Source organism: Trachemys scripta, chromosome 1 (assembly GCF_013100865.1).
Source record: "Trachemys scripta elegans isolate TJP31775 chromosome 1, CAS_Tse_1.0, whole genome shotgun sequence".
Lineage (NCBI taxonomy): Eukaryota > Metazoa > Chordata > Testudines > Emydidae > Trachemys > Trachemys scripta.
The window spans coordinates 76,253,691-76,266,975 of NC_048298.1; the positions used below are offsets into that span (position 1 = coordinate 76,253,691).

A 13,285-nucleotide genomic window follows, 5' to 3' on the forward strand; every position below is an offset into this window, starting at 1 on the left:
CTCCAGAAGCTCTGGTCTACATGGGGGGAATCACCAGCTACAGCAAGAGTTGTGAGCAGCATCAGCCAGTTTGATTCTTCCATGTCTGTATCATCCTCCTCTTCCATCAGGCACCTTTAGTAGGTCAGAAATCACCTGCAGAATATCCACCAGCATCTCATGGATGCTTTGCCTGTTTGCTGAAACAGGCTTGGCAAGATCTATTGCTAACGTGGCAGACTGCAACAACTTCCTGTAACGTGTGGGGTAGACAGTCAAGTTTTCCCACACTGCAACACTAACCAGGGGCTGGAATGGCTACAGCTGCAGAGGGCACTAGGATGCCAGAGAAACAGTGGTTTGACTCAGGACTGAGTATTGCAGTGTGGACACTGGAGCCCCGGATTTGCAGCCCAGGTCAAGAAATTCTAAACCTAGAGTCAATATGCAGTGTGGAGGCCAAGCCCTGGATTTTTTTGTAATATTTAATGACCTGCTCTCCCACAGACATCCGGAACCACTGTTGGTAAGAGGAAACCCTACTCCACCACTGAACAAAGCTCCCTATTTAATGCCGCCGTGTGCATCCAGCTGTGGATCACCTGTGAGTTTAGAAATTATACTTTCTAATAGCTCTTCCAAGCTGCACTCTCATCCATAATTTGGTATGCTTTTACAATTGTTATTCTAAAAAGAGAGCTTCCTCTGTTAAGTCTTTCATGGGTTGCCAGTGCACCATAATGTGTTTGGCTTGCACACATGTCATCATGTACAGTACGCATTGGACACACTCCCATGAAATAGACAGCTCTGGCAAAGTCTGCATTCAGCTTTAGTTAGATTTGTCTCACAGACAGAAAAGAACTCCCCCATTAGGCTACATTTTCTTTGTTCCTATTCTTCTGGAACAAAACTGAAGCCTTTTGTCAATGCCTGTCCAATCAGTATGCTTGGAAATATGCCACATGATAGTCCATGTTAATGTGACACCGCTATAATGATCAGTAGTGATCTAAATTATTGAGAAAATATTAAGTTGTATTTTTTTGCAAATTAGTATACATTAATGTGTTTAATATACATATTAAAGTAGTTTATAAAAGTCTAGAGTCATACTTAAGTCAAATATGAACTGAAGATTCATCACATATGTATTGTTTAAGGGCTACATAACACTCCCACTGAAGTTATTATTCCACTGACTTCAGCATAAGCTCGATATTTTTAGTGTCCATATTGATCCAAATGTTGACCTCAATCAGTAGGGTCTGTGACACATTCCCTGACACCATCCCATTCTATGAAGTTGAGTTGGTCTTTAATATTTTGCCTTAAGGCTACAGTCACTTTTCTTGCTTTACAGATCCATAAGAGGGACACTTTACATGAAACAACCTATTCCACAAAATACAACCTTGTATTCTTTAAGAATATCATATGCAGTAGCTTTGGCTCCAGAGTCTGGATGTGTACATATGGTGATCCCAATCCTGAAGACCTAACTCAGGCAAAACTTCATTAAAGTTGGTAGGAGTTTTGCTTTAGGAAGGGTTGAAAAAGTACTAGCCATTTTTCCAGAAATAGTCTGGATTTCTGGAACTCAGAGAGTAAAAGAGAAATCATAATTAAGAAGTATTTGCTTCACATATTCTCTCCCTACCCCTATCCCCATGTGCCCAGCCTGAAAGGCTTAATTGAAGTCAATTAAGGGGGAAAAACACTTAAAAGTGACTTGTACACGTGATGCAGCATTAGAAATTATTTTTAACTGTCTCCAAATGAGGGCCATTTCATACATATGCAATTTTAAATTTCCATGATTTGATGTGATGTCCCATCATAGACTGCTGGTGACATCACACCCAGCAAAGAACCTTTTTCTTTTAAAATATTGCCTAGGTTTCTAAACTTTTTCATTATTTTATGAATAGTAAAAATAATAAAAAATAATAAACATTCTGAGTAAACCAAAATATGAAATAGTAAATGTTTGTAGGTGTTGGTTTTTGTGAATATTTTATTGCTATTCCTATCTGCTAAATCTAATCTGTCCTTCATTTTGAGATTTTCTATTTTCATCACCACAGTTACTATGCGCTAACTCTCTTCCCCACCTCAGGCTGTTTAATAATTGAAGGCAATTGATGGAATCTAAAATTTATCTTTACTTAGCTAGCCTGTATTTGCAAAAACAAAAATCAGTTCTCTCCTATTTCATTTGTTCATTGTATTTTAATTTCTGGAGTAGCATACACCATGTTGTGGCCACTGTGAATGCTGTGTTTTACACCAGGAAAAGGTTTACATAGATTCTAACTCTCTGGTTCACTGTAACTATGAGGCACTTGTCTCAAAAACATTCCCATTTGGCAAAGCTAACCATTTAATCAACATCTAATCACTTGCTCCATTACTGAACGGAATCTTAAAATAAAAAGTTTTCCACTCAGCCAGAACCTCACTTTGAAAACACAGTGTTCTCCCAAATGCCAAGAGATGCTGTAAAACCGGTGCAGGAGGATGAGTTCTTATTTTGTTATTGACATTCGGCTGGTTACCTGCTTTGAACTTATAAGTGAGAAATTTTTACATAGCCTCACCCTCTTCAGATGTATAAATTAGATCATTTGTATCAGGAATGTGAGCAGAACAGCCAGCAGTTGACAGGAGAGAAGGAGAAAAATTTTGATTATTTCTTTCTATATTAAGGTCAGTAGATCATTCCCACAGATGTAATGGATTATTTCAGATGTTGTTTTAGAAGGCTTCCTTGATTTGTATGTATGTGAGGGAGTGGGGGGAAATTAAAAAGAATAGCGAGAGAAGGTGTAACTGCTGCCCACACAGTTGCAATCCACTAGTCATACATGGTTAACCAATGAATCATGGCCATGCAGTAATGTACAGTATACATTCTTCTAAAATTGTGACTGCATAAATGACCCCAAATGAATACTATATGCTGTGAAAAAAGTACTGTACTGCTTTAACATTCAGCTCCTGTGTTTGAGTGAAGCCCTGAAGAGACCTCACTGTCAGTGTAGAGGCCATTATGTAGTCGGAAGTGGATGAGAGTGGGTGTTAGCAAGGCCCAAAGCTTGACAGAGGTAGTAAAAAGTACAGGGATTTCCTATAACACAAACTCTTCAAACTAGATTTGACTGCTTATACACAAATCACTGCCTCACATGACTGTCATTCAGCACATCAAGGACACACATAGCATGTATAATGTTACAGTGTATAATTTTTCACTCGTGAGACAAATGGATTAAAATTTGAGTTGCTACTCAGTACATCACCTTTGATGTAACTGTTACCTACAGAAATTCCTAACACAATGGCCAAAGAAATTCCTATGGGAACCCTAGTCAAACATAACTATAAGTCCTTTACTAACCTTGACTTCAGATCATATTCCACCCAATCTGCAATGCTGTCTTTCTTCACCTACAAAGGTTTATATCAACACTGGAAGTGGCCAATACATTTTTAGCATATCTATTTCAATGTGCAAATTATTGAGAAAATAGTTTTACTCACTGCTACTAGGTGGCAAAAAAAGTCCATTTATATTACGAGGTTTGCTATGATGGAAGACACAACTGATCCTCACACAGCCTAAAGGCTGTGTTTCCCAGAAACATGAGATTCTGTTGTATTTTTGCTACAGGAAAAATAAAAAAGGGACAGTTTTCAGATATGATGATTATAACAAACAACAAAAAATAATGGGCAGAACACTGATTAGTACCATATATCAGTTAAAAAATAATATGGTATTGTTATGAAGGCATAGGATTAGGATACATGAGGCCTGATTCTGATCTTTTACAACAGTGTAAATTAGGAATTTCTTCACTGAGATCAATGGAGTTATAATGGTGTCAGATCAGAATCAAGGCAATGGATTCTACTCCTGGCTCTGCTACAGACTTTTTGAGATGCTTAGAAAAAAAACATTAATTTTCTAATACCCCAAATTCACTTAATTTTTGTGTCTCAGGGCTTGTCTATTTGAACAGTTAGTGAGCAGCCAGCTGGGGTGTAAATCTATCTCACATTAGTGTGCCGCACACTAACTGTCCATGTGGATCCTGCTACCACACATTAAAAGTTCCATAATGTGCTTTGATCTACTCTGCTTTGAAATGGGAACAGAATAAAGTGAACTATAGAACTTTTAGTGTGTGGTAGCAGGGTCCACATGGACAGTTAGCGTGCATCAACCTAATGTGAGGTAGACTTATTCCTGCACTTACTGCGCACTAACTGTTCATCTAGACTAGCGCTTGGTTTCCTTATCTGTAAAATAGGGATAATAATACCTACCTCACAGGCATGTTGTGAAACTAAATACATTCATGTTTGTAATGTGCTTTGAGAGCCTTGGATGAAATCTGCTGTATAAGTTCAAAGTATTACATTTGTATTCTTTTATTATAAAAAGGATATTATTAATTATTATTATGAAAGGAAAATCAGAAAAGCAATTAACATCCAGTGACTGACTTTGAATCAATACAAGTTTTAAAGCTTGCAGTGCATGCTAGCCACAGACTTGGAAAAATAAAAAAAAGCTTGTATCTGGGTGCCACAAGATCTTCATATTTGAATATGATCTTGGGTGTTAGATGTGAAGTTTAACAGAAGTGAGGGTCAGTTTTGCTTTAAGAATGAGTGTACTTCAAGAAACTTATCTACCTGTATTTCCATATGTCTAAATCGGCAAAGCTGATGTGAACATCTTCCCTCTCTCCATAATGAGCAAACAATCTCACTGCCAATGGCTTTTTCACAGTGACGGAATCGGCACTTGGAACCCTAACACAGAAAAAAGGCAAGTCAAAGTTGTATGATGTTAGATGCGTCAGTAGTTGGTTTATATCTTCTTTATTAATGAGGAAGTGGACAATACACTAGTCTGTATTATTGTTGTGACAACATACCTGCAAGCAACGGAAAAAATTTAGGACCTGATTCACTGATGCTAGCTCCACTATGCCCAATACCTGCTGCACAGGTAAAAATCCCAAGCCAGTGGGAGTTATACTTGTGCGGTTGAGGGCAGAAGAGGCCATTGGTCTCAATGGAACTGCAACTGATTTATGCCAGTGTAAATGGAGGGAAAAATCAGGTCCTGATAATGAGTTATGCCATAATTGCTTTGTCCAGTCTAGTTAAAATACCTGAAGATATGGGGCTCCCATTACTTATGAACTTGGGAGACTATTCCACAGTCTACTGGGTATTACTGTTTTCCTGATATTTGAACTAAATTTCTCTTGCCCAGCTCTATCCCTTTACACCTATTTATATCCCTGGATCACTCTAAGCAATTCCTCACCCTCCTTGTTGTTTATACTGCTCTCAGATACTAGCAAATGTTAACATAACTCTCCCGTAGTAATCACTAAGCAAACTACATAGATTTTGTTCTTTCAGTGCTCTATTCTCCATTACATAAGAGCTATGCTCAGAGGTAGTGGGCAGTGGCAGTCACAGGACGTCAGAGTAGCAGGGGGCATTTTCTAACATCCGCAGCTAGTGTAAGACCTATAATGGGGCTTAAGAAAGCAGGAGATCAGGCTTGGAGAAGCTCAGCTCAACCACATCCTCCATGCCAGCCCCAGTCACTAACTGACACCAACTTACAGCAGGGATATCAGGGCAGCTGGTGTTATGCAGCACAAAGTAAATTTAGCAGACTGAAAGATTGATCCTTAACCTTTTCTCATAAATCAAACATTCCAGCTACTTAATCATTTTGTTCTCTTTCTTTGATTCCATCCAGCCAGTCAATATCTTTCTGGTTCTGAAGTCCCCACCACTACATGCAGTCTTAAAGATGTAGTTTCACCACCTGGGAGCATGGAGTGGTATGATGCAAACTACTTAAATGCTCTCTTGTATTAGCTAGCATTTGTCCAGATTAAATTTCATTTTATTTTCTTTCTGTTATTCCTCTACCATTTTTGGAGTTTGGAACACCTCCTAATTTAGTAACATCTGTGAATTTTAATACCATTTACTCCTCTTTTCAGAGCATCGTAAAATACATTAACTATAATAGGGCCAAGGAGTACTGTCTGTAAAATGCACTACTTTATTAAATAAAATCACTGCAGCTGGCCAGACTGGGGATTTGTACTGAAAGTAATACCTATTCACTAAGGTCCTAATCCTGCAACTGGAGTACTAACATAGACTTCTGCATCACCCCATTGACTTTGCCTACTGGGCCCATTCTCACAAGCACTTCTTCAAAGGGTGATAACATCAGGAATGTCATGTGTCTGACAAAGTGGGTATTCACCCACGAAAGCTTATGCTCCAATACATCTATTAGTCTATAAGGTGCCACAGGACTCTTTGTTGCTTTTTACAGATCCAGACTAACACGGCTACCCCTCTGATATTAGGAATGAAGTGATTTCAAAAAAGCAGTATTAAGGAAAGTCAGTTAGTCACACTATCAATACCAGGCAAAGTTCCTGTTGTCTAACAAATTTATAAATGTTGTTTATCACAGGTTATAAAAAAGTTGTTTAAATGAAACAGAAGTGTGTTGAGTGATCTTTATGTAGTGTTTACAAAAGTCCACCTTGAACAGTGCACATTTTTTATGAATTAAACCCCTTTAGAGTGTGAGCTTGATTTTCAGAACTAATGAGCACGCACAAATCCATCTGAGGTGAATGGAAACTGCAGGTCCTTATCATCTCTCAAAATCAGGACCTATGGTATGTCAAATATACATGTATGGAGACACACACAGAGTGACATATATATCAGTATATAAAGAAGAGACGTAAGTTCAAACGATAAACTCCTCCTTACAGCAGGAAAATCAAAGATGCAAACCACTGTAAATTCTACAATATTTACCTTTATGCAGGTGGAATAAAAATAGAAATAGCAGTCATTCCCAACTTCTGCCATTGTCACCTCTTGTACTTCTACTCCACTGTCTTTATACAAGAAGAGTATAAACGTACAGGTAAGAACTACCAATGTGTATGGAAACAAAACTCCTTTTTCTGAAGACAGTGGTTTTCAGGATCTAAGTTCTATTTCCTTTTAAAAGCAGACTTCCAATTATAGTATATCTCAAAATTATATTTAAACTAATTACAAATCAGACGGTACCTTCTCCAGGTTTGCCGAAGTGATGAAACATTGAAAGTGGTTGCTAGTGAGTGCACAAATTCAAACTTCCAGAATTTCTCTCATTGTTACTTTAGTTCTTATGACATCATCACAAATGACATCACATGACTGTTTAGACTGGGACTGCTCACTTATTTCCATTGCTGTTGAGTAAAATAGAAAAAAACGAAGTTGTTCCAAATAGTCTGTTATCCTAGTGTTTCTCTGATTCAAAACAGATTGAAACATAATTCACATGAGTTAGAGAACATACAACATTCACATAAATATTTGATGCAGGAACATGTATAGTTTGTAGCCGTATCGATCTCAGGATATTAGAGAGACGAGGTGGGTGAGGTAATATCTTTTGTGGGACCAACTTCTGTTGGTGAGAGAGACAAGCTTTTGAGCCACACACAGCTCTTTTTCAAGTCTGGGGAAGGAACTCTCAGGTCAAAGCAAAATGCAAGGTGGAACAGAGTATTTAGCATAAGTAGTTATGTAAGGGACCATTGAAGGCAGAGTGGCCCATTAACACTGCGGCAGTCATAGGACAAAAAGAGGGAGTTAGTGGGTTACAGATTGTTGTTTGTCCAATGATTGCAGGGATGCTAATGGACTCCCCACCTCCCGTGCCAGTAGACTTGGGCTTGCGAGGCTCAGACTAAAGGGCTGTTGAATTACGGTGTAGAAACTTGGGCTCGGGCTGGAGCCCAGGCTCTAGGACTCTGAGAACCCAGCCAGACATCTGGAAAAGAATTTTCTGTAGTATCTCAGTGCCCTACCCATCTAGTGTCCCATCACCAGCCACTGGGGATATTTGCTACTAGCAGTCGAAGATCGGGTACATGCCATTATTGGCAGTCATCATACCATCCCCTCCATAAATGTATCAAGTTCAGTCTTGAAGCCAGTTAGGTTTCTTGCCACCACTGCTCCCTTTGGAAGGCCGTTGCAGAATTTCACTCCTCTGATGGCTTGAAACCTTTGTCTAATTTCAAGCATAAACTTGTAGGTGATCAGTTTATATCCATTTGTTCTTGTGTCAACACTGGTGCTTAATTTAAATAACTCCTGATATTTACAGAAAGCAATCATATCTCCCCTCAGACTTCATTTGGTTAAGCTAAACAAGCCAAGCTCTTTGAATCTCCTCTCATTAGGTAGGTTTTTCATTCCTTGGATCATCCTAGTAGCCCTTCTTTGCACCCATTTCAGTCTGAATTCTTCTTTTTTAAATTTGGAAGACCAGAATTACACGTTATTCCAGATGAGGTTTCACCTGTGTCTTGTATAATTGTACAAACACTTCCTTATCTCTACTGGAAATACCTCACCTGATGAATCTTAGGGACTTCATTAGACTTTTTCATGGCCACATCACATTGGCACCTCAGTCATCTTGTGACCAATTAATACACCTAAGTCTTTCTCCTCCTCTGTTGCTTCCAACAGATAAATCCCCAGTTTATAGCAAAAAATCTTTTTAGTTCCTAAGTGCATGACCTTGCACTTTGTGCTATTAAATTTCATCCCATTTCTATTACTCCAGTTTTCAAGGTTGTCCAGATCTTCTTGTTTGATATTCCAGTCCTCCTCTGTATTGGCAATACCTCCCAACTTTGTGTCATCCACAGATTTTATTAGCACACTCCCACTTTTTGTGCCAAGGTCATTAACAAAAATGTTAAGTAAGACTGAGCCCAAGACAGATCCCTGAGGAACTCCACTAGTGATCTCCCTCCAGTCTGACAGTTCACCTTTCACTATGACCTGCTATAGTCACCCTCGCCCCTTTAACCAATTCCTTATCTACCTTTCAATTCTCATATCAATCCCCATCTTCTCCAATTTAACTAATAATTTCCCATGTGGAATTGTATTAAATGCCTTACTGATTAGATTGACTGTATTCCCTTTGTCTAAAAAATCAGTTATCTTCTCAAAGAAAAAGATCAGGTTGGTCTGACACAATCTACCTTTTGTAAAATCATGTTGTATTTTATCCCTATTTCCGTTTATCTCTATGTCCTTAACTACTTTGTCTTTCAAAATTTGTTCTAAGACCTTGCATGCAATTGAAGTCAAACTAACAGGCCTGTAGTTTCCCAGATCACTTCCCCCTCCTTTCCTAAAAATAGGTCCTATATTAGCAATCCTAAAGTCAGAGGGTACAACACCCAAGTTTACAAATTCATTAAAAAATCCTTGATATTGAGCTTACAATTTCACGTCCCAGATCCTTTAATATTCTTGGATGGAAATTATCCAGGCCCCCTGATTTAGTCCCATTATGCAGTTTGTGTTTGACTTCCCCCTTGGATATAGTAATTTCCATTAACCACTCTGCCACTATCCCTAAGCTCCTCATTACCCTTATTAAAAACTGAGGTGAAGTATTTATTTAGGTGTTGGACCATTCCTAGATTGATCTCCACTCCATCTTTACTGCTTAGCAGTCCCATTCTTCTTCCTTTGTTTTCTTTTTATTTATATGCATATAGAACTTTTTATCCACTGGCTGTGGTAAGAAAAGAACTGAAATAATTAGCTCTACGTAGCCCTTTTATATCCTCAGATCCAAATATTCAGAGCTGTGAGAGGGTGTTTGAGGAATCTCAGTGGGTGCTGCTTTCCAGCAGATTTCTGAAGCTCAACAGTGCCAGTGGGTTTATCTCATAATAAGAAATATGCAGAGGCCAACTCCAGAACCAAATTAGTTTTAATAAATCAAATTATTTTGTGATGTTTATGACCTGAGATGATTCTGCTTTCTCTCTGTGATTTCAAATCACTTTAGAAACGTTAATTGAGCACTATTCCACTTCTTATAGATGTGGAAACTGAGGTACAGACCAGTTACTTCCGTAAGATCACACAGCAAGTTTGTGGGAGAGCTAGGAATAGAACACAGAAGTCTTGACTCCACACAGTCCTCCATATTAAAAATGGTATTGTTAACAATAATAATAAATACATAAAATAAATAACAAAATGTCCTGGTACTTGGATAGGCCTTGTTGAGAACAGTTTAGGAAACTGGCATTCCACAAAGAAGTACCATGCAGCACATGCTAGTACTTGAGACATTCTTACATGGGGAAATAGGATAGGACCCTCACAATACCAGCAACATTTTCCAGTGACAGATATTTAGTTTATGGTCTTTCTGAGAAAGCAGACATCACTGCCCTCAGCCCAGTCCTGTCCATATGCCCAATGTCTCATTTCTATCTTTTCCCATAACCAGGTTTCACTGAGTTTCATCCACCCTTCCATTCCTGGAAAGTCAGTGAGGAAAGATGTGTTTACATTACTGAATAGAGGACAATGAAAGCCACGGACAACACAGATGTAGAAAATGGAGCTGAGCTACTGCAGCAGAGGCAGCTTACAACATTGAGGCTACTTCTGAGCTGAACCAAGGTTGAGGCAGAGGATGAAGGTCTCCAACTGCAACACACAAGCGCAAGGCTCGCGCCCCACCTCCCTACATCAGGGGACTGTGGGGCTCTAACACCCACACAGCTACCCCACAACCATTCCTAGAGCAGGGGCATGTGGGGGTGTAACACCCTCACAGCTACCCCCACAACCATTCCTAGGGCAGGGGCATGTGGGGGTGTAACACCCACACAGCTACTCCCCGACCATCCCTAGAGCAGGGGAGTGTGGGGCTGTAACACCCTCACAGCTACCCCCGAACCATTCCCAGGGCAGGGGGTGGGGCTGTAACCCACACGGCTAACCTCCCTCCCATCCCTAGAGCAGGAGAGTGCGGGCCTGTAACACCCAGAGGGCGACGGATGCAATGAGCGGTCCCTGTGCGGCGGGGAGGCTACAACTCTCGCACAGACACACCCGGGGGGGCGGGACACTCACACACACGCAGGGCGCAGCTGCAGGCCGCGAGGCCCTTCGGCGCCTCCGCCCCTCGAACTCCATTTCCCAGCGGGCGCTGCAGGCCCGGCCCTGCCCTGTCCTGCCGGCGGGAGGCGGCTCCGGCTCCGCTCTCGGTCCGGTTGCGCGTGAGGGGAGCCGGGGCCATGAGCCGCCTGGGCTCGGTGCAGCGGAAGGTGCCCTGCCTGTTTGTGACGCAGGTGAAAGAGGAGCCCTCGGCCAAGCGGGAGCGCCAGGTACCGGGGCAGCGCCTGGGCCCGGCCGAGCGAGCGGGGGCAGGAGCCGCGGGTGCGGAGGGGACCTGCCGCCCATGAGGGGCGAGCTCAGGGGTCGCGCGGGCGCTACTGTGGGCGAGGAGAGGAAGCCGGTCGGGCGTGGTGGACACCGGGTGATGGAGGGACTGGCGGGGGCGGGTGCTGAGGAGGAGGGGGCGCGGTGGGTACCCGGGTGATGGTGGGACTGGCGGGGGGCGGGGCTCAAGGTGCTGAGGGGAAGAGGGGCGTGGTGGGTACCCGGGTGATGGTGGGACTGGCTGGGGGAGCCTCAGGGTGCTGGGGAGGAGGGGTTGCAGTGGGCTGGTTGGGGACAAGGGCGTTTGAGACTTGCAGCCACATCTAGCTCTAGCAATGCTGGTGCATCTTTGAATTCTTGGTGGATCCATGCATCTTTTCATTGTGTAAGGCAGCAATAGGGAACTGTCCACAGACCAGGTTGAGGGTAAGGCAGGTGGAATAAAACCTTATCTGAATGATGATTTCTTTTTGAGAAGTAATTGGGGTGATTTGCTCTTTTTTATCCTCCTTCAGCCCACTTTTCTTTAGCATCTTTCTGAGGAGGTCTTTCCTTGAGACTTTGATTGGTTGATATACCCCAATGACTTCAGGGGTGGCCTGCTGGCATCATTCTTCTTTAACTCTGATAGAAATGATTTGTCACATAACACTTCTGATGGGTTCTCTTAGGGTATGTCTACACTACAAAATTAGGTCAAATTTATAGAAGCCGGTTTTATAGAAATAATTTTTATACAGTCGATTGTGTGTGTCCCCACATAAAATGCTCTAAGTGCATTAAGTCGGCGGACCGCGTCCACAGTACCGAGGCTAGCGTCGACTTCCGGAGCGTTGCATTGTGAGTAGCTATCCCACAGTTCCCGCAGTCTCCGCCGCCCATTGGAATTCTGGGTTGAGATCCCAATGCCTGATGATGCAAAAACAGTGTCGCGGGGGGTTCTGGGTACATGTTGTCAGGCCCCTCCCCCTCCGTCAGAGCAACGGCGGACAATCGATTTGCGCCTTTTTACCTGGGTTACCTGTGCAGACAACATACCACGGCAAGCATGGAGCCCGCTCAGCTCAGCGTCACCATATGTCATCTGGGTGCTGGCAGACATGGGGCTGCATTGCTATACAACAAAGCTCCTTGCCTTTTGGCAGTAGATAGTGTGTTACGATTGATATCCGTCATCGTCATATTCCTCAGTGAGTTCAATCAGAGGCACCTGGGCAGACATGTTTTGTCTCCTGGAGACTCAGTCCTGCTGGCAGTCCTATTGAACCGTCTTGACGATGATGGCTAGCAGTCGTAATACAGCATTTTCTGCCAAGCACCCAGAAAATGCCAATGGCTGTCAGTCATGCTGCACTGTCTGCTGCCAGCTTAAGATGTAAAAAACAGATGGACCTGATTTGTTCTGTATTCATTTGCCCCCTCCCCGCCCCGTGAAATCAACGGCCTGCTAAACCCAGGGTTTTGAGTTCAATCTTTGGGGGGGGGGGCATTCTGTGTGACAGTTGTTTGTGTTTCTCCCTGATGCACAGTCACCTTTGTTGATTTTAATTCCCTGTACCTGTAAGCCATGTCGTCACTCGCCCCTCCCTCCCTCCCTCCCTTTGTCAGACAATAGTTTCGCGCCTTTTTTCAGCCCAGACGCCATAGCACTGGGATCATGGTGCCTGCTCAGATCACTGCGGCAATTATGAGCACTATGAACACCACACGCATTGCCCTGGAGTATATGCAGAGCCAGAACATGCCAAAGCAAAACCAGGCGAGGAGGCGATTGCAGCGCCGCGACGAGAGTGATGAGGAAATTGACAGGGACATATACCTCTCACAAAGTACAGGCCCCAGCAATGTGCAAATCATGGTGTTACTGGGGCAGGTTCATGGCATGGAACGCCGATTCTGGGCCCGGGAAACAAGCACAGACTGATGGGACCGCATCGTGTTGCAGGTGTGGGACGATGCCCAG

General features: G+C 42.4%; 2 protein-coding genes across 2 annotated transcripts in view; one reads left to right on the top strand and one right to left on the bottom strand.

Moving 5' to 3' along the window:
- C1H12orf50 (chromosome 1 C12orf50 homolog) overlaps positions 1–11,097 on the bottom strand; it is a 33,853-nt gene extending 22,756 nt beyond the window's left edge. Inside the window, exons 1-4 of the mRNA XM_034772395.1 lie at positions 11,014–11,097; positions 7,129–7,292; positions 4,684–4,803; positions 3,523–3,646 (exon numbers count right to left, since the gene is read on the bottom strand). Of these exons, the coding sequence (XP_034628286.1) occupies positions 3,523–3,646; positions 4,684–4,695 (136 nt within the window). The 5' untranslated portion in view covers positions 4,696–4,803; positions 7,129–7,292; positions 11,014–11,097. The remainder of the gene's footprint in view (positions 1–3,522; positions 3,647–4,683; positions 4,804–7,128; positions 7,293–11,013) is intronic.
- The window catches only part of C1H12orf29 (chromosome 1 C12orf29 homolog), a 26,669-nt gene continuing 24,461 nt past the window's right edge, over positions 11,078–13,285 (top strand). The window contains exon 1 of the mRNA XM_034772406.1: positions 11,078–11,267. Within this exon, the coding sequence (XP_034628297.1) occupies positions 11,178–11,267 (90 nt within the window). The 5' untranslated portion in view covers positions 11,078–11,177. The remainder of the gene's footprint in view (positions 11,268–13,285) is intronic.